Here is a 20,634-nt window from a genome sequence, read left to right on the forward strand (position 1 = left end):
CCACTCAAATTCAGGGGGGCCTCTCGGGGGATATGCCCTTAGGGGGTCATTCCGAGTTGTTCGCTCGCAAGCTGCTTTTAGCAGCTTTGCACACGCTAAGCCGCCGCCTACTGGCAGTGAATCTTAGCTTATCAAAATTGCGAACGAAAGATTAGCAGAATTGCGAATAGACACTTCTTAGCAGTTGCTGAGTAGCTCCACACTTACTCGGCATCTGCGATCAGTTCCGTCAGTTTCGTTCCTGGTTTGACGTTACAAACACACCCAGCGTTCGCCCAGAAACGGTAGCGTTTTTACACACACTCCCATAAAACGACCAGTTTCCGCCCAGAAACACCCACTTCCTGTCAATCACATTACGATCACCAGAACGAAGAAAAAACCTTGTGATGCCGTGAGTAAAATACCAAACTGCATAGCAAATTTACTTGGCGCAGTCGCACTGCGGACATTGCGCATGCGCATTAGCGACTATTCGCTCTGTTGCGAGAAAAAAATAACGAGCGAACAACTCGGAATGACCCCCTTAGTTACTATGGTAACCCTCCTGAAGCACCCTTGTCCTCTGTGATTCCCTCAAGAAGATGGGGAACATTAATGCTCGGACTTCTGCCATGGCGGTGTCAGCACGCAGGGCCTTGTGGTTGCGTCGGTGGATTGCAGACGCGGAATACAAACGTTGTGTGGAATCCCTCCCCTTTTCGGGGAAATAGCTTTTTGGGGTTGAATTGTATACCTGGATTTCCAAAGTTACGGCTGAAAAATCCACGTTTCTCCACAGATTTCAGTCGAAGGCCAGAGGTGCCTCCAATGCAGCTAGAGGCACCAGAGGGAAGTCCAGAAAACCTGCAAACACCAGTTCTCAGGAACAGTCCCCACCGGTTCTGCTTCCACAAAGCCCTCAGCATGACGTTGCCTACCCACCCCAAGGGGATCCCGAGGTGGGAGCTCGACTGCGTCACTTCAGCCGCATCTGGGAGACTTCATGCCAGGATACCTGGGTCAGAGAGCTCGTTTCTCAGATCTACAAGCTGGAGTTAGACAGTGCTCTCTCCCCCAGCTTTGGAGGATATGCAAGTTACGTTGCAATGGGCTATCCGAAAGTTGGTCCAGTCCCAAGTCATTGTTCCAATACCACTACTGCAACTCGGCAAGGGGATTTACTCAAACCTGTTTGTGGGCCAAAACCGGACAGTTCGGTCAGGCCCATTTTGATTCTGAAATCCTTGAATACTTATATGAGGGTGTTCAAGTTAAAAATGGAATCTCTGCAAGCAGTGACTGCGGGCCTGGAATAACAGGAATTTATGGTCTCCTTGGATATCAAGGACGCCTATTTCCATATTCCGATTTGGTCGCTTCATCAGGCGTATCAGTTTGCCCTGCTGGACGATCATTTCCAAGGCTCTGCCCTTCGGCCTGTTAACATCCCGGAGGGTATTCACGAAGGTGATGGCGGAGATGATACTTCAACTCCGGGTCCAGGGGGTCAATGTGGTCCCTTATCTGGACGATCTTCTGATAAAGGCAAGATCCAGGGAGCTTTTGTTGCTCCATATCAACCGCACCATCCATCTTCTGGCAGACCATGGGTGGATCCTCAACTTACAGAAGTCCCACCTGGAGCCAACCCAGAGGCTCCTGTTCCAGGGAATGTTGCTGGATACTGTGGTCCAGAAGGTGTTTCTACCAGAGGACAAGGCAAAAACACTTCAGGAAATGGTCCTCATGGTGCTCCGACCTTCTTGAGTGTCCATCCATCTTTGCATAAGATTGTTGGGAAAGATGGTCGCCTCATACGAAGCGATCCAGTATGGGAGGTTCCATGCCAGAACATTTCAGTTGGATATCCTGAGCAAGTGGTCCGAATCACATCTGCAGATGCATCGGATGATTCGGCTGTCACCTCAAGCCAGGATTTCCCTCCTGTGGTGGCTACAGTCCTCCAATCACCTGGAAGGCAGGAGTTTCAGGATTGGACCCTCCTCGCGACGGATGCAAGTCTACAGGGATGGAGAGCTGTCACCCAGGGGCGCATTTCCAGGGCAGGTGGTCAGCCCATGAAGCCCTCCTTCCGATCAACATTCTGGAACTTCGGGCTATCTACAATGCTCTGCTTCAGGCCTCTCCTCTGCTCATGGATCAGGCGATCCAGGTACAGTCGGACAACGCCATGGCAGTGGCGTATATTAATCGTCAAGGAGGGACAAAAAGCAGAGGCTGCATGCAAGAGGTGTCAGATACTTCTCTTGTGGAAAGAAATGCAAGAGCAATGTATGCAATCTTCATACCGGGTATGGACAACTGGGAGGCGGACTTCCTGAGTCGTCACGATCCCCACCCGGGGAAGTGGGGACTTCACCCTCTGGTGTTCCAGCAGATCATCGACCGGTGGGGTTGCCCACAAATAGACATGATGGCTTCTTGTCTCAACAAGAAACTTCCCTGGTATTGCCCACGGACCAGGGACCCTCAGACGAGGACAGAAGATGCACTGACGTTGCCTTGGCGTCTGGTCTGCCTGTTTCCTCCATTTCCGTTGCTCCCAAGGGTGCTCAAGCGAATCAGAAATCGGGGAGTCCAGGCAATTCTGATTGCCCCGGATTGGCCTTGGAGGGCGTGGTACGCGGATCTTCTGGACATGTCCGTCGAAGACCCTTGGCTACATACCTCTACAACCTCTAAGAAGCGATCTTCTTCAACAAGGACCGTTCGTCTACCCGGACTTACGGCGACTTCATTTGACGGCATGGAGGTTGAGCGGAACATCCTAGCTCATAAAGGCCTTCCCAAAAAAGTTATTGCTACCATGGTTCAAGCCAGGAAACCTGTGACGTCAAAACACTATCATATCTGGAGGAGATATGTCTCTTGGAGCGAGGAACGCACATATCCGCCTGCAGTGTTTCACTTGGAACGTTTAATACGTTTCCTGCAGGCTGGTGTGGATAAGGGCTTGCGTCTGGGTTCTATTAAGGTCCAGATTTCAGCCTTCTTCATTTACTTCCAGAAGAAATTGGCAGTGTTGCCGGAAGTTCAGACCTTCTTGCAAGGGGTGCTTCACATACAACCACCTTTTGTGCCGCCTACGGCACCCTGGCATTTGGATGTTGTGTTGACGTTTCTACAGTCCTCCTGGTTTGAACCTCCGATTACGGTACAAGACAAGCACTTCACGTGGAAGACGGTGATGTTGCTGGCCCTGGCTTCTGCTCGACGTGTCTCAGAATTGAGGGCCTTATCATGTAAAAGTCCGTACTTTGTAGGGGGGGGGGTGTCTTTCATCACAGCACAGCGATCAGGTCAGAAAGGTGCATGCGCCGTCACCGCAGTGCTCCGGCCCATGGCTGACGGCTGCCATTGCCTATCGATCGCCTCTGCCTGATTGACAGAGGCAGGAGGGGGCGGCATTTGGCGTTTTGACATCATATGCAGTCGCTGCGACCTGGGCAGCGATGAGTGGCTCCCGGCCAGCACGCAAAAGCTGCGCTGGCCGGGAGTTACTCCTGAAGTGCAAAAGCATCGCCGCTGTGCAATGCTTTTGTACTTCTGCAGAGTGGGGCGGGCCTGACATACGGAGCGGACTAGCCCTGTGCTGGGCGTCCCCCCGCATGTCAGTGTGCCTGATCGTAATTTTGCAGGGCTACGATCAGGTCTGAATTAGCGCAGAAAAAGGGTTCTCCTGCTTCAAAGCAGTCCATTGCTCGTTGGATTAGGCTTACTATCCAACAGGCCTATGTGTCGGCAGCCTTACCGATTCCCAAGTCTCTCAAGGCCCATTCTACAAGATCGGTGGGCTCTTCCTGGGCGGCTGCTCGTGGAGTCTCGGCCTTGCATCTATGCCAAGCTGCTACCTGGTCTGGGCAGAACACCTTTGTGAAGTTCTACAAATTTGATACCCTGGCCAAAGAGGATACTCAAATTGGGCAGGCGGTGCTGCAGCAGTCTCCGCATGTTGCCGCCCGTTCTGGAAGCTGTGGGACGTCCCCATCGTACTAGATTCCTCAATATCCCTTATGGATGCTAGAGAAAATAGGATTTTAATACCTACCGGTAAATCCTTTTCTCATCCATAAGGGATATTGGTCGCCCGCCTCAATGCGTTGACTTTTCTGCAGGTTCTCTTTTATGTGTTTATCTGTTCAGCTGCTGCTGCTGCTGTTGTTACCATCCGTTGCTGGTTGTTTTAGGTTAGTGGTGTGCTGGTATGTAAATCTCACCACCTTTTGTTGTCCTGTTCCTTCTCTCATATATATCCTTTCTCCTTCGGGCACGTATATATATATATATATATATATATATATATATATATATATATATATATATATATATATATATATATATATATATATGGAGTAGTGGTAGTATGGCGCCACAGGTGTATGCGAATACAGGTGAATAAAAATATGTGAACAATTGTGGACACTCCTTAGAATATTTAAGGTGTCTGCTATCCCCCAAGTAAAATTCAGGCAGTGATAAGCTGCCTTAGATTTATGGATAGGAAAATGGGGATGGGGGCACCAGCGACCAACGGTGTCAAAAATAAATCTAAAAATATTTAAAAAGAAGTGGCTGGATACGTTTTTAAGATTAAAAATTTTCTTCCCTTGAAGAAGTCTGAACGGACGAAACGCGTTGGGTGTACCTCTAACCGACCCTCCATTTTTAAAGATAAGCACCATTCTTTTATTGTACTAGATTTTGACACTCGGTATTTTTTATGTTTTTTATTGTCATTATTTTATGTACCTTTTTTTTTTTTTTTTTTTTTTTTTAATTCCTCCAGTTCTCTTTTTATGCCATTTTTATTTGATATCCTAACTCTCATTATAAATAAATGTAATTTTAATTTTTAATCTTAAAAACGTATCCAGCCACTTCTTTTTAAATATTTTTAGATTTATTTTTGACACCGTTGGTCGCTGGTGCCCCCATCCCCATTTTCCTATATATATATATATATATATATATATATATATATATATATATATATATATATATATATATATATATATAAACTGCCTGTGGGAGGGGGCATAGAGGGAGGAGCCAGCACATCCAGTTGAAGACATTTTTAAGTGCACTGGCTCCTTTGGACCCTGTCTATACCCTATCGTGCTAGATTCCCCAATATCCCTTATGGACTACGAGAAAAGGATTTACCGGTAGGTATTAAAATCCTATTTTAAACATGGCAGATGTGCTCAATATAGAATGTTTATTTCTTACAACAGAATCCGTCAAGTACATCAGTTCCTGCAAAAGTAGAAAACGAAAAGGTGTCCTTGTTTGATGATAGAGATGAAAAGCCTGAAAGTAAAGCACCAGTCCATACCTCACAGGATAAACGGCCATCTGTACCGAAAAAAGAAAATACGGTAAAGTACAAACACTACTGGCCAAAACATACTGGTAATTACAGCTGCGCTACCACATGTGGAAGAGTTTACGAATGTGCCCTTTCCCCTAGCCAAAGCTCTGTGTCTCCATGAGTTCCTGCTTTTTCATGAGAGATCTGGACGAAAATAAGCATGGAGAATCGGTGAGCACCATTCACCAGATGTGGTTGAGAGACTGAGGCTTGTAGCTGGCCCTTTTACAGTTTTCTTCCACCTCAATATTAAACTGATTCACCAATTCCTTATTACAAAAGTGGCTATATGAAGCAGCTTGCAGTTCTCTGGATGGGGAATGAGCTTGTTACTAAAGCTTTTCTACTATAGCTTTACATTAAAATAATGTGTAACTGCAACTGTAATCGAAGTTCATTATTTGTTTTTATTATTTTAAGCAGTGCACTTTGCATGTGAATTCCCTGTCATTGGCCAGCCATGGCAGTGAACACCCCTGAAAATGCTCCCTCTTCACCATCTGTAGCTTAACGTCTTACAATAATCTAATTATTGAACTGCTAAACAAGTACGTACTTCACTAGGATCACGTTCACTCTGCGCACCGCTAGGGGCTCCCTCACTCCGCGCACCGCTAGGGGCTCCTTCATTCCACGCATCGCTAGGGGCACCCTTTTTGTCCACACCCCTAGGGGAACCTTCTTTGGGCACACCGTTAGGAGCGCAAAGCTGCTCCCTTCTGATGGTGCAAGCTGTTGCTCCTCTGTAAGTTTGGCCATCTTATACATACACAAGCTGTTATTGCGCTACTAGGCTAGGGCTTTTGAATTACAGATATTGCCATATCTGTGGGAACAGCACAGCATATGAAAGTTGGGTGGCGTTAAGATTTCCTTTTGTGTAATTCTATAAAGTGGGTACAGTTTTATTCATAAATAGCTACCTAGTACTAAGCCATATCCGTTTTCCACAAGCCGTCCGTTTATGAAATTAACAAACTTGTGCTAACAAAGTTGGATGTAAATGTTCCCATTGTACAGAAGTGATGATAACAAATAGAATAGAGGCCAGTCCCTGATGAGTTGCTCACATCTTAAGTCTCAAGCACCACTACATTCACAAGTGTTTTTTTTTTTAATTCAGTCCTCATAGTACCCTAGCAGTGCATGTTTTCCAGATCAGCTAACTGGAGTACAGGTGTGTTAATTAACCAACACAATAGATCTGCAGTTGATACAAATTATTTCTGGGGATACTATAAACATACACTGGGGTAGATGTATTATAGCGGCACTTATCCTTATCGTGCTGCTGTAGCTATTCTTGCTTTGCTTCTTACCAAGGAGAAGCAGAAAGCAATACCGACCAGATGCATCAATATCTCAACTGTCGCTGTGGGGGAGGGAGGGTAAAAACAACCATTGGGGGTAATTCCAAGTTGATCGCAGCAGGAAATTTTTTAGCAATTGGACAAAACCATGTGCACTGCAGGGGGGGCAGATATAACATGTGCAGAGAGAGTTAGATTTGGGTGGGTTATTTTGTTTCTGTGCAGGGTAAATACTGGCTGCTTTATTTTTACACTGCAATTTAGATTGCAGATTGAACACACCACACCCAAATCTAACTCTCTCTGCACATGTTAAATCTGCCTCCCCTGCAGTGCACATGGTTTTGCCCAACTGCTAACCAAATTCCTGCTGCGATCAACTTGGAATTACCCCCATTGTGAGATCTCCTGTGTGCAGCCCAGACCCCCAGCAGCCGCCGCACGTAAGCTTGTGTGAAAAAACGATAAGCAGCAAGGTTTGCTTAAAGCTTAATACATTTGAATGATTTTCCGGCACCTTACAGTAGTATGGTGACAGCAAAATCATTAGATGTTAGTAGATAAGTAATTTTTCTCCTGAAGGGTCCACAGGTTATCCACAGGATAACATTGGGATATGAGGTATTGACAGCAGATTGGCACCAAACGATCAAAGCTTTCGGCCAGAATGCAACGGGCCCGTCCCTATATCCCCGCCTCCTGGCTCCGGCAATTCAGGTTTTTGTTTGGTGCGGCAGGAGCTGGACCATGGACAATGGGGTGCTGGTTTTTAGCAGCCTACGCTTTTTTATTTTATTCTTATAGTCTTACTATATTTTTTTAACGCTATCTTTCTAAAAAGCTTCTTATACGTACCTTAGAGTCGCTCCATCAACTCCCCACCGGTTCGCGACAACGCTTACCCACGTGTCCAGTGCTGTTTCAGCGGGCGTCTGTGTAGGATGTACTAGCAAGTCCAGCAGATGTTACCAGGCTGTGGCCGGAGCATGGGGAGAAGGTAGTGCATGGGTTCTGCATAGTAGGGAAAATGCAAGACACAGCTGCACTGTTTCGGGATGGAGACTACCGAACAGTTGCTGACGCAGCTGCCAACTCGGGTGCACCAGCGCTAGGCCTCAGGGATCATAGGCTCCAGTGGTAGTATGAGGCCTCGATCCCTAGGGTTGATGTCAGCAGTGGAGAGTTAGACGCTCCCTTGGTCACCCCTAACCCCGGTTCATGACCAGTTTCCTTCGAGTTTCCCGCCATGAACAGAAGTTCCGCTTCCGTCTGGGTCGTTGCGTATCTAATAGGACCCAGTCGCAGCATAGGCAGCTGTATGACTGGTGTGTTGATGTTCACTTGGGCATCTGTGTTCACTGTAGGTTCACGGGGCGATTGTGTACACTAATAGCATCTGGATCCACTCAGCGTTCACTAACATATTGATTGAAGTCTACCTGTATCCTGAGCCAGGTGATACAGCAGTAAGGGGGTAATTCAGAGTTGATCGCAGCAGCAAATTTGGTAGCAGTTGCGCAAAACCATGTGCACTGCAGGTGTGGCAGAAATAACATTTGCAGAGAGAATTTGATTTGGGTGGGTTATTTTGCTTCTGTGCAGGGTAAATACTGGCTGCTTGATTTTTACACTGCAGTTTAGATTTCAGTTTGAACACACCCCACCCAAATCTAACTCTCTCTGCACATGTTATAACTCCCCCCCCCCCCCCCCCCCCCATTGTGCGCATGGTTTTGCCCAGCTGCTAACAAATTTGCTGCTATGATCAACTCTGAATTAGATCCTAAGTCTCTATCTACTTTTAGTACGAATAGTTGGATAAGTGCCTGATGTATATGAATCTGTAAACTATTGCTACTGTTTTACTGTGCGGCTGAATACGTTTAAACTCCTATATAAGGTAATGCAGTAATATGCTTCTCCTTCATACTGTATCTGTAGTATCTGTCAGTTTCTGTGTATTTCGATCCTCAATGCTAGTGCAAAACAGGGAGGGATCTGATTGTATGTCACTTTAACAAATTCTAAAGTGATTGCAGTCACAATTTGTGTAGTTAACACTGTAAAGGTGTGTGATTTATTTATCATGTCTAAGAGAGGCAAGGGTGAGGAGGATACACTCTCCACAGCAGCACCAACACTCATGTCATGTCTGTCTTGCAAAGCTGGGTTAACCTCTCAGGATCTGGTTCAAAATGGATTATGTGCAAATTGTTTTAGCTTTCCCCAAAGCCTCTTGAATAATCCGAGGCAGGCACAGATTCAGGTTGAACCCCCATGGGCTACTTTTGCACAGACATTATCCAGTATAGCTGAGCTGATAATGCCAGCTCCTGTACCAGGAATAGATTACCCTGCTAACCCTTACATGCAGCATTCCACCTGGGAGTCATCACATCCAGGACAGGAATCGGCAGCCTCTCAACAGAAACAGGCTGAAAGGCCGGTGGTAAGTAAATCACATAGACATGAAACAACATCTTCACAGTCTACACATGTTTCAGATGAGGACTCGTCAGAGGATGAGGACTCATCGTACTCCGGGTCTGCATACAGAGACAAGGAGGAAGGCTTCAGCTCAGTGGACATTCCTGAGCTAATTAGTGCTATGAAAGCCATTCTATCCTTAGAGGAGGCAGCAGAGCCTTTGTTAAAATCTAAGGCACCTGTGTTTAAACGTCCCAAAACAGTTAGGACTGAGTTTCCTGGGTCAGATATGGGTACAATTGCCTCTCAAGCATCAGCCTCAGCAGTAGCAGCTCGCAGAGCAGTTTGACTACGTACATGGAAAGCTCAGAATCTAAGAATGTTCTGGAGTCTTTGCCTCTTACTGGAGATATTCTTTTTGGTAAAGAATTGAACAGTATTTTGAAATCAGAAGCAGACTCCACGAAAGTGAAGTTCCCTTACACACATAAATCCAAGCCTAGCTCTTCTGCCTTTTCGGACTCCAGGAAAAGCAAAATGAAAGGCTTATGACAAACAGTCTCAATCTGACAAGTCTGGTAAGACTAAAAAGCATTAGGCTACCAGAGGGCTGGCTTCCAAATCACAATTTAAACTATTGGCCTGATGGTGCGGGCCTCCACTTGGGGGACCCCAGGGTGGGAAGCCAACTTTTTCAGTTTGCATAGATATGGCAGCAGTCTACCACAGATGCCTAAGTGCAAGAAGCGGTTTCTCACGGTGATGTGTTTGCTTTCAAGAAACACTCTCCTCAAAGGTTTTTTTGTACCAGCCCATCTTCAGTGTAAACGAAGGCCAGGGCTTTGCAAGAGGCAGTTCAGAAGGTGCTTCAGTCAGGACTGATAATCCCAGTTCCTCCTGCACAACGAGGACAAGGTTTTTATTCCAACCTGTTTCTAGTCCAGAAGCCAAATGGGTCGTCCCGGCCCATACTCACTCTCAAAATGCTGAACAAGTACATTTGGGTGCCTCGGTTTCATATAGAGACTTTACGTTCCATTATTTTGGCCATGGAGCTGGAGGATTTTATGGTATCCCTGGATATCCAGGATGCTTACCTTCATGTTCCTATAGCACTGTCCCATCAGCGCTATCTCCGGTTTGCTATCCTCTAGCAACATTTTCAGTTTCAGGCCCTATCATTTGGACTGGCCACAGCTTCCAGAGTGTTCACCAAAATTATGGTGGTAAAGGCATCTCGCTGATTTATTAATCCTGGCACAATCTCAGGAATTGCTTCAGTGTCATCTGTGGCAGACAATAGCTAGTTTGCAGAGACATGGGGGGTCATTCCGACCTGATCGTAGCTGTGCTAAATTTAGCACAGCTACGATCACTTACACTGACATGCGAGGGGACGCCCAGCACATGGCTAGTCTGCCCCGCATGTCAGGCCAGCCCCTCCGCACAAGTACAAAAGCATCTCACAGCAGCGATGCTTTTGTACTTGAAGATTAACTCCCAGCCAGTGCAGCTCCTGCGGCTGGCCGGGAGTTACCTGTCGCAGCGGCTGCGTGTGACGTCACGCATTCGCTGCGGCCTGCCCCCTGCACGGTCCGGCCATGCCTGCATTGGCCGAACCACGCCCACAAAATGGCGGCCAAATGCCGCCATGCCGCCCCCTCTCGCCGAGCGACCGCCTCGGTTTGTCAATCAGGCAGAGGCGATCGCTAGGCAACGACAGCCGTTGGCTGTCAGCCATGCGCCAGCGCACTGCGGTGCCGGCTCATGCGCGGTTCTGACCTGATGGCTGCGCTGTGAAGAACTGCAGCAAGCTATCAGGTCAGAATGACCCCCATGGTTGTCTCATAAATTGAGCAAAGTCATCTCTGGTTCCGTCACAACGGATGACACACTTGAGGGCTGTGTTGGATTCGAGTCTTCAGAGAGTAATTTTATTTCTGAACAAAACATCCAAAATTCAGTCAAGGATTAAGGAGCTGCTACGCAGTCAAAAGGTATCCATTCACGCAGCAATGCGTGTGATGGGGTTGATGGTGTCGACATGGTGAAGTATGTTCCGTTCCACTCGAGGCCTCTGCAACGTCTGATCTTTTCCAAATAAAAAAAGTTTTCATCAGACAATAAAAACACAGACTATGGTCCTTCATCTGGAAGTAAGGAGGTCAGACATCCCATCTGGACAAAGGAAGACCCATTTGGATATCAGATTGGGAAATTCTGGCAACAGATGCCAGCCTTCAGGGCTGGGGAGCGGTGTCAAGAAGGCGTTGCTTCCAGGGTCAGTGGACCAAGAAAGAGAGTTGCCTGCTAATAAATATTTTGGAGCTTCAGGCCATATATATGGCACTTATTCAGGCAAAGGACATCCTTCAGGGGAAACCAGTCCAAATCCGCTCGGACAATGCAACGGCAGTAGCGCACCTCAACCATCAGGGAGGGACTAGAAGCCAAAACGCAATGAAGGAAGTAACTCACACATTAAAGTGGGGAAAACTTCATCATCCAGCCTTGTCCGCAGTGTTCATTCTGGGAGTCCTAAATTGGGAAGCGGATTTTCTCAGTCAACACGCCATTCATGCACACAAATGGGATTTACACCCCGAGGTCTTCCAAATTCTGATAGACAAGTGGGGGTTACCGGAGATAGATCTCATGGTGTCCAGTCAGAAAAATAAATAGCCCACATACGGGTCAAGAATAAAGGATCCCAAAGCGATCTTTGTGGATGCCCTGTCAGTGAGATGGGACTTTCGTTTGGCCTGTGTGTTTCCACCAATTGCCCTGTTACCCAGGGTGATGCGAAAGGCAAAATAAGGAAGGGGTGCCATGATACTAAGAGCTCCGGCTTGGCCCAGAAGACAATGGTACACAGATCTGCAGAGGTTGCCGATGGATGCTCCATTACTACTCCCTCAATGTCCAAATCTACTGTCTCGGGTTCCTTGCTATCACAAGCACCTGGATCGACTGTCTTTGATGGTGTGGCTCTTAAGACTTCCATCCTGAAAGCAAGAGGATTCTCACAACAGGTAATTCAAGCAATGCTCATAGCAAGGAAACCTCCCTCAGCTCGCATTTATCACCGAATATAGCAAGCCTATATTCAGTGGTGCAGTGACTGGAAATTTGATCCTAGGTCTTTCCGAGTTTCAAGAGTCCTAGCATTCCTTCACTTAGGAATGGACAAAGGTCTAAGGGTGGCTTCCTTGAGAGTGCAAGTGTCAGCATTGACTGTGTGGTTCCAAAAGAAAATTGCTAATCTATAGGATGTGCGCACTTTTTTTCAGGGAATGCTGCACATTCAACCTCCTTTTGTTCCTCCTACAGTGCCTTGCGACTTAAGTTTAGTCCTAAAGGCCCTTCAAGTTGCCCCATTTGAACCACTACAACGAGTGTATTTTAAATGGTTGACAGCTAAAGTTGTTTTTCTACCCGCTATTGCTTCAGCTAGAAGAGGTTCAGATTTAGGGGCATTGTTATGTCATCCTCCTTTTCTGATTTATTTATTTTTTTTAATCCAGATAGAGCGGTTCTCTAAACCAAATATGGGTATCTTCCTAAGGTGGTGTCTAAATTCCACCTTTGCGAAGAAATTGTAGTCCCGGCCTTCCAGGGACAAGACCTTTCTGCGGAAGATGCAGCATTGGACGTAGTCCGTGCTTTAAGGATCTACGTGGATTGTACCAGTGCCATCAGAAAAACAGACACTCTCTTCGTTCTCTACGGATTTCACAAGAGACGATGGCCTGCTGACAAGCAGACACTGGCGAGGTGGCTTCGAATGACGATTTCAGAAGCATATTCTCAAGCTGATCTTTCTGTTCCGGCTAGTGTCTCTGCTCTCTATGATGCTCCTGCCTTGAGCTTTGGAAAACAACGGAGTTGCCTGAGGCAGGGTTATAGGGATGGGCCCATTGCATTCTGGAAGGCCAAAAGCTTTGATAATTTGGTCCCAATCCGCTGTCGCTACCTCATATCCCAATGTTATCCTGTGGACTTAGGAGAAATAGTTATCAACGGTAAGTCTACCATAACTATTATTTATTCTACGTTATCTGCTGTCACACGTGCCGAGGCTTGTTGTAAATGTCACCTCTTTTTACATCTCCCCCACAGTTAGGGCTCCATGAGGACAGAGTTTGAGAAATACTTGCCTAGAGCCATCCAGGCAGAATGAGTCACTGCAGGACTGGAAGCTTCTTATGAAGCTATAGACTTATATACATTTGTTAATTTACATTATTATTTTCTATGCATTCTTGAGATTGCTCTTATTTTCCAGCATACTTGTGCATACATCTATACTCCCACATACAGTATTTGCCCAACCAACTGTGATGAACCAAGATGGACTAGTGTGAGTCTCTGTGCTTTACACACACAGCCAGGGGCGGATTGGGATCAAACACCAGCCCGGGAAATTTATGGAAGCAGCCATAATGGGGGTGGAGCCTATTCAGGGGGATGGGTCTGCCAAGAGGGTGTGGTCACTCAGATCCTGATTCTGAGATAGACACAATTGGGGCCTCCTTTGCTTTACGTTATGCTGTTTACCTGCGACTTTATGCATATGCTGCTACAATGCTCTTCCCTGATGTACATCTGAATATACAAGTGCTGATATGCCCACTTTCAGTGTGTACCGACACTGCTGTCATGCCTTTAATCTACTTCTGATTTTATTGATTTTTCATTCTACAAACCCCTTGTTTTAACCTTATATGTTTCAAAGTACAGGGAGGGGGAGCACACACAACATATTAGCACAGTACAGGGAGGGAGCACACACACTACATACAGCACAGAACAGGGAGGGAGCACACACTACATACAGCACAGTACAGGGAGGGGGAGCTCACACTACATACAGTACAGTACAGGGAGGGGGAGCACACACTACATACAGCACAGTACAGGGAGGGAGCACACACTACATACAGCACAGTACAGGGAAGGAGCACACACTACATACAGCACAGTACAGGGAGGGAGCACACACTACATACAGCACAGTACAGGGAGGGAGTACATACAGCACAGTACAGGGAGGGGGAGCACACACTACATACAACACAGTACAGGGAGGGAGCACACACTACATACAGCACAGTACGGGGAGGGAGCACACACTACATACAGTACAGGGAGGGGGAGCACACACTACATACAGCACAGTACAGGGAGGGGGAGCACACACTACATACAGCACAGTACAGGGAGGGAGCACACACTACATACAGCACAGTACAGGGAGGGAGCACACACTACATACAGTACAGGGAGGGGGAGCACACACTACATACAGCACAGTACAGGGAGGGAGCACACACTACATACAGTACAGGGAGGGGGAGCACACACTACATACAGCACAGTAAAGGGAGGGGGAGCACACACTACATACAGCACAGTACAGGGAGGGAGCACACACTACATACAGCACAGTACAGGGAGGGGGAGCACACACTACATACAGCACAGTACAGGGAGGGGGAGCACACACTACATACAGCACAGTACAGGGAGGGGGAGCACACACTACATACAGCACAGTACAGGGAGGGGGAGCACACACTACATACAGCACATTACAGGGAGGGAGCGCACACTACATACAGTACAGGGAGGGAGCACACACTACATACAGCATAGTACATAGAGGGAGCACACACTACATACAGCACAGTACAGGGAGGGAGCACACACTACATACAGCACAGTACAGGGAGGGGGAGCACACACTACATACAGCACAGTACAGGGAGGGGGAGCACACACTACATACAGCATAGTACAGGGAGGGGGAGCACACACTACATACAGCACAGTACAGGGAGGGGACACACACTACATACAGCACAGTACAGGGAGGGAGCACACACTACATACAGCACAGTACGGGGAGGGAGCACACACTACATACAGTACAGGGAGGGGGAGCACACACTACATACAGCACAGTACAGGGAGGGGGAGCACACACTACATACAGCACAGTACAGGGAGGGAGCACACACTACATACAGCACAGTACAGGGAGGGAGCACACACTACATACAGTACAGGGAGGGGGAGCACACACTACATACAGCACATTACAGGGAGGGAGCACACACTACATACAGCACAGTACACGGAGGGAGCACACACTACATACAGCACAGTACAGGGAGGGGGAGCGCACACTACATACAGCACAGTACAGGGAGGGGGAGCACACACTACATACAGCACAGTACAGGGAGGGGGAGCACACACTACATACAGCACATTACAGGGAGGGAGCACACACTACATACAGCACATTACAGGGAGGGAGCACACACTACATACAGCACAGTACAGGGAGGGAGCACACACTACATACAGCACAGTACAGGGAGGGGGAGCACACACTACATACAGAACAGTACAGGGAGGGGGAGCACACACTACATACAGTACAGGGAGGGGGGAGCACACACTACATACAGCACAGTAAAGGGAGGGGGAGCACACACTACATACAGCACAGTACAGGGAGGGAGCACACACTACATAGAGCACAGTACAGGGAGGGGGAGCACACACTACATACAGCACAGTACAGGGAGGGGGAGCACACACTACATACAGCACAGTACAGGGAGGGAGCACACACTACATACAGCACAATACAGGGAGGGGGAGCACACACTACATACAGCACATTACAGGGAGGGAGCACACACTACATACAGCACAGTACAGGGAGGGAGCACACACTACATACAGCATAGTACAGGGAGGGAGCACACACTACATACTGCACAGTACAGGGAGGGAGCACACACTACATACAGCACAGTACAGGGAGGGGGAGCACACACTACATACAGCACAGTACAGGGAGGGGGAGCACACACTACATACAGCACAGTACAGGGAGGGGGAGCACACACTACATACAGCACAGTACAGGGAGGGGACACACACTACATACAGCACAGTACAGGGAGGGAGCACACACTACATACAGCACAGTACGGGGAGGGAGCACACACTACATACAGTACAGGGAGGGGGAGCACACTACATACAGCACAGTACAGGGAGGGGGAGCACACACTACATACAGCACAGTACAGGGAGGGAGCACACACTACATACAGCACAGTACAGGGAGGGAGCACACACTACATACAGCACAGTACAGGGAGGGAGCACACACTACATACAGCACAGTACAGGGAGGGGGAGCACACACTACATACAGCACATTACAGGGAGGGAGCACACACTACATACAGCACAGTACACGGAGGGAGCACACACTACATACAGCACAGTACAGGGAGGGGGAGCACACACTACATACAGAACAGTACAGGGAGGGGGAGCACACACTACATACAGCACAGTACAGGGAGGGGGAGCACACACTACATACAGCACAGTAAAGGGAGGGGGAGCACACACTACATACAGCACAGTAAAGGGAGGGGGAGCACACACTACATACAGCACAGTACAGGGAGGGAGCACACACTACATACAGCACAGTACAGGGAGGGAGCACACACTACATACAGCACAGTACAGGGAGGGAGCACACACTACATACAGCACAGTACAGGGAGGGAGCACACACTACATACAGCACAGTACAGGGAGGGAGCACACACTACATAAAGCACAGTACAGGGAGGGGGAGCACACACTACATACAGCATAGTACAGGGAGGGGGAGCACACACTACATACAGCACAGTACAGGGAGGGAGCGCACACACTACAGCACAGTACAGGGAGGGAGCACACACAAGGAGTGACAAACAGATGCAGGGGACCTGCGCAGTGGAATCTGTCCCAGTGGCTAATCCGCCCCTGATTACATACATAGCCACCACATTATTACATGTATAGCACCGCATTACATACGTAGCTCGTTGAAGAGACCTTTGGCTGGGGCCAGAGAGAGGATGCTGCTGGGCTGGTTAACTTTCTTCAGGTTCCCCGTTGGTAGCACAGCTTCACCACTTTTCATGGCTAGCGGCACCTGGAAGTGTCAGCTAGCCTAACTTCCGGATTGCGTTCCAATGAACCGCAAGTACTGGAAGCAGTGCGAGTCAGCCCAGCCTGAGGGTGAATCGGCCTGGCTGATTAGGATATGGGACCGGCTCATTGGTATCTGTCATGGTGTCCTGGTGGGCCAATCCGTCCTTGCACAGAGCTCTGAAACAAGTGTTCTCTGTGATCTCCCATATATGTTCCTTATACTGACCTCCCTTTAAGCGAATATTACCACTGTATGAGCACGATCATATCCGCTTTCAGTTCATGTGTAAGGTGTGCATGGTGTGGTATTATATAGTGGTTATTCATAGCTATAGCCTTTAGTAGGTGATGTATCAAGCATTGAAAAAAAGGGGAGAAATGGATCTGTCGTGCAGTTGCCCATAGCAAACTATCAGCTTTGAGGTAGCATTTATAAAGTACATTCTATAAAATGTTGGTAGCAGCTGATAGGTTGCTATGGGAAACATTTTCTCCACTCTCTTCACTACTTGTTACATCACTTCCTTAAAAGTCTAGAGTTTTCCTCAGGAGGATTGGCACTTCCTGACTCCTTGGATTGCTGTTGCCTTGCTTTAAATGTTGTGCAGTATGTGGCTATTGTATGTGGAATGTACACATTAGTATCAGGGACAATTGGGGTGTTTGAAGTCACTGAGCACCTTGAGTTATTTAAAAATCGCTTGCTGGGTAAAGAGATAAACAGAAAAAGAAAAGACTTCTTTTTGGCACACTCATAGAAAACAATTTTAAAAAGATTAATTGTTAGCTTTAAAACATAACTTTGAATAAGTTTTTATTAAAATAATAGTTTCCTATGACAGTTCTGACAAAAGATCCTTGTATGTGTTTTCAATAAAATTACTTTTTTTCTGTATATTCACAATCTTGTTCCTTTTTTGGACATTACACACATCTGCGAGAAGTGTGGTGGATGTGAGTCCTGTATTGGACTTTGTCCAGCACATCAGTTTAAAGGTACCCTAAATAAGATGTATTGAGGTGTGTGGTTTTGACTGCCACTGGATAAGGAATAATTGTCTGTACCTAAACCACTTTTGCTTAATAATACATATGTATATGGGTATCTTTGACTGTTTGCATACTTGAAAGAAATTTTGTAGGTAAGTAGTCAGGTTGATTCTTCAGCTTTTGGCATCCAACCAGACTTACGAAGAAAAAGCAAAATGGTGAAGCTGCTTTCAACGTTCGACTGGAGGGAGTTCCGTTTGCCCAAAGCTACAACACCAGGTATTCTCTGGTGGTCTCCCACCAGGTACTGACTAGACCCTACACTGGGATCAGTACGTAATCCCGCTGGACGGGATCCCGGCGGTCGAAATACCGACGCCGGAATCCCGACCACACAATCCCGACAGGGGTGGTGAGCGGAACGCAGCCCCTTGCGGGCTCGCCACGCTGCGGGCATGGTGCCTCGCTACGCTCGGCACACTATTATATTCTCCCTCTATGGGTGTCGTGGACACCCACGGAGGGAGAATATGTCTGGATTGTGGCGGTCGGGATTCCGGCGTCGGTATTTCGACCGCCGGGATCCCGTCCAGCGGGATGTTGACCGCATCCCCTTACACTTTATAGCTTCCCAGATCATACGAGATTGGTCACATACAGTGCGGTATTGTAGTAGGTTATTACTGATAACTAGGTCCCCAGAATCGTTGATGAGACTTCACAGAATATTAGGGTAAAAAGAGATGAAGGAAAAGAAAATTGTGGTTGTAGTTTAATACATAACTGCTTAAAATAGGTGTGGGATTGAAGGAAGAGGAGGGTTGATCTATTTCTATTTATCTCTGTACCCAGTAAGCAAGTACTGACTTCACGGGGCGCCACCAACAGGCATTATAGAGATGGTGCGTCTCATAATTCTAAAGTTGGTTTCTTTCAGTTATTGAACCCATACATGCCTTATTATCTGTGCGGAATCACATCAGTCCATTAAACACATTGTTATTTAAAAAATAATTTTTTGTTTTTTCTTCCTTTAACTAATTAGGTAAAACCAGCTCCTCTGCAAGAACCAGTTGATGACATTTTTGCAGCCTCTCCACTAACCTCTAAGCACACAAAGATCAAGAGTAAAAATGTCCTGAGTCTCTTTGGGGATGAAGAAAACAATATGGAAGATCATTTTCCAGCTAAAATTACACCAAAGGATTCTGGAGAGGTAAGTAGGTGACAGAGCTGTGAGAGCCGTATGAGAGCGGAAAAGTGGTTTACAAAAGGAAAAACATTGTGCATCAGCTGTCTACTTTTTTTTCTCATGTTTGTCATGTGTTCATTTGCTTAATTGCATTAAATAAATAAATTTATACTGATGTTCTTTTGTGGATTAATGTTAGCATTTGTATTTTAAACATCATAGTGGGTTATTGTGGATGACTCTTTCCCCCCACCTGCATGTGCTGCAGGTAATGTTTTAGTTTCTATAGCTTACTGTACTGTATTAACAGTGCAGTAAATGTATGTATTAATATAGGATAATTGGGAATGTTCTAATATTTGCGGCACAGTTCACCTATTGCATAATGTGGGGAGTACTCGCCCAGTTGTATCCGGTAAAATCCATTGTAGTTACGGGAAAGATTCCACCATTCTTAGTGGCCCAGTGGAGTGACGTCTGTAGCTTCTCATGGAGAACACAATAGAGGCTTGCCACTGCACTTTGGACCCAGCTGGGAATTGCTAAGCCGTGACAAAAGTGAGACTTTGCAATACCTTGTAGGTTCTAATTAACCAAGAAGAATTACTGCATCCTTGGAGTCACTGGAGGAAAATAGTTACACTGGAGTCTGATGTACTGCTGCACTGGAACCTGTCTCCCATCCTTGTGGACCCAAATTCAGCCTTGGATGTGGTACCAGACCCAGGAGTCCTGGAAGTAGTTTGAACAGATAACATTGTCTTCCAAGCCAGACTTGTCTATGGCAGGGCTGCAGGGAGCTGAGTTTTTGAGTACTATGTATAAAGTAAAAGAATTGGCCATAAGGGGATCCAGTGGAACTAGATAAAGGTATGAGTCACTGATCCCTTAAACGGCCTTCAACCCGCAAATCGCTCGGCAGTTAGCTGGAAATGTAGCACACCCTATCTCTTTCACTGGGATTAAGACCGGGCTTGCAGTGGTCTCCCTTCCCAGTGTGCTCTCCTGTAGAGCAGAGTCCCTGATGCCAGTTGAAGATCCATGTGGGCCCTTCACACTGTGGCTGCATTTTGACCAGACTGACTCAGTGTATGGCCTTGACCTGTTTTTTCCATACAGCTTTCTTTTTCTGTAGTTTATGGTGTGGCACTAGACACTCTGCATTCCCTACTCTGGGACAGGTACTGCTGTGTCCTAGTAGATTAAGTTGTCTCCAGCATACGTCACCTAAAGTATAAAGGGGCATCTGGAGTACTTAACATGGACTGTAATAGATGGTTCCTCTAGGAGCAACCAGAGTGGTCGACTGGAATGTTGACTTC

At 47.0% G+C, this 20,634-nt stretch overlaps 1 protein-coding gene across 3 annotated transcripts in view; it reads left to right on the forward strand.

Annotated features, from left to right (window-relative positions):
- Positions 1 to 20,634, forward strand: part of LOC135056400 (WASH complex subunit 2A-like) — a 189,983-nt gene that overhangs the window by 135,621 nt on the left and 33,728 nt on the right. For all 3 annotated transcript variants that reach the window (XM_063961493.1, XM_063961495.1, XM_063961494.1), the window contains exons 21-22: positions 5,238 to 5,381; positions 19,166 to 19,336. In XM_063961493.1, coding sequence (XP_063817563.1) covers positions 5,238 to 5,381; positions 19,166 to 19,336 — 315 coding nt within the window. The remainder of the gene's footprint in view (positions 1 to 5,237; positions 5,382 to 19,165; positions 19,337 to 20,634) is intronic.

Source organism: Pseudophryne corroboree, chromosome 3, assembly GCF_028390025.1.
Source record: "Pseudophryne corroboree isolate aPseCor3 chromosome 3, aPseCor3.hap2, whole genome shotgun sequence".
Taxonomy (NCBI): domain Eukaryota; kingdom Metazoa; phylum Chordata; class Amphibia; order Anura; family Myobatrachidae; genus Pseudophryne; species Pseudophryne corroboree.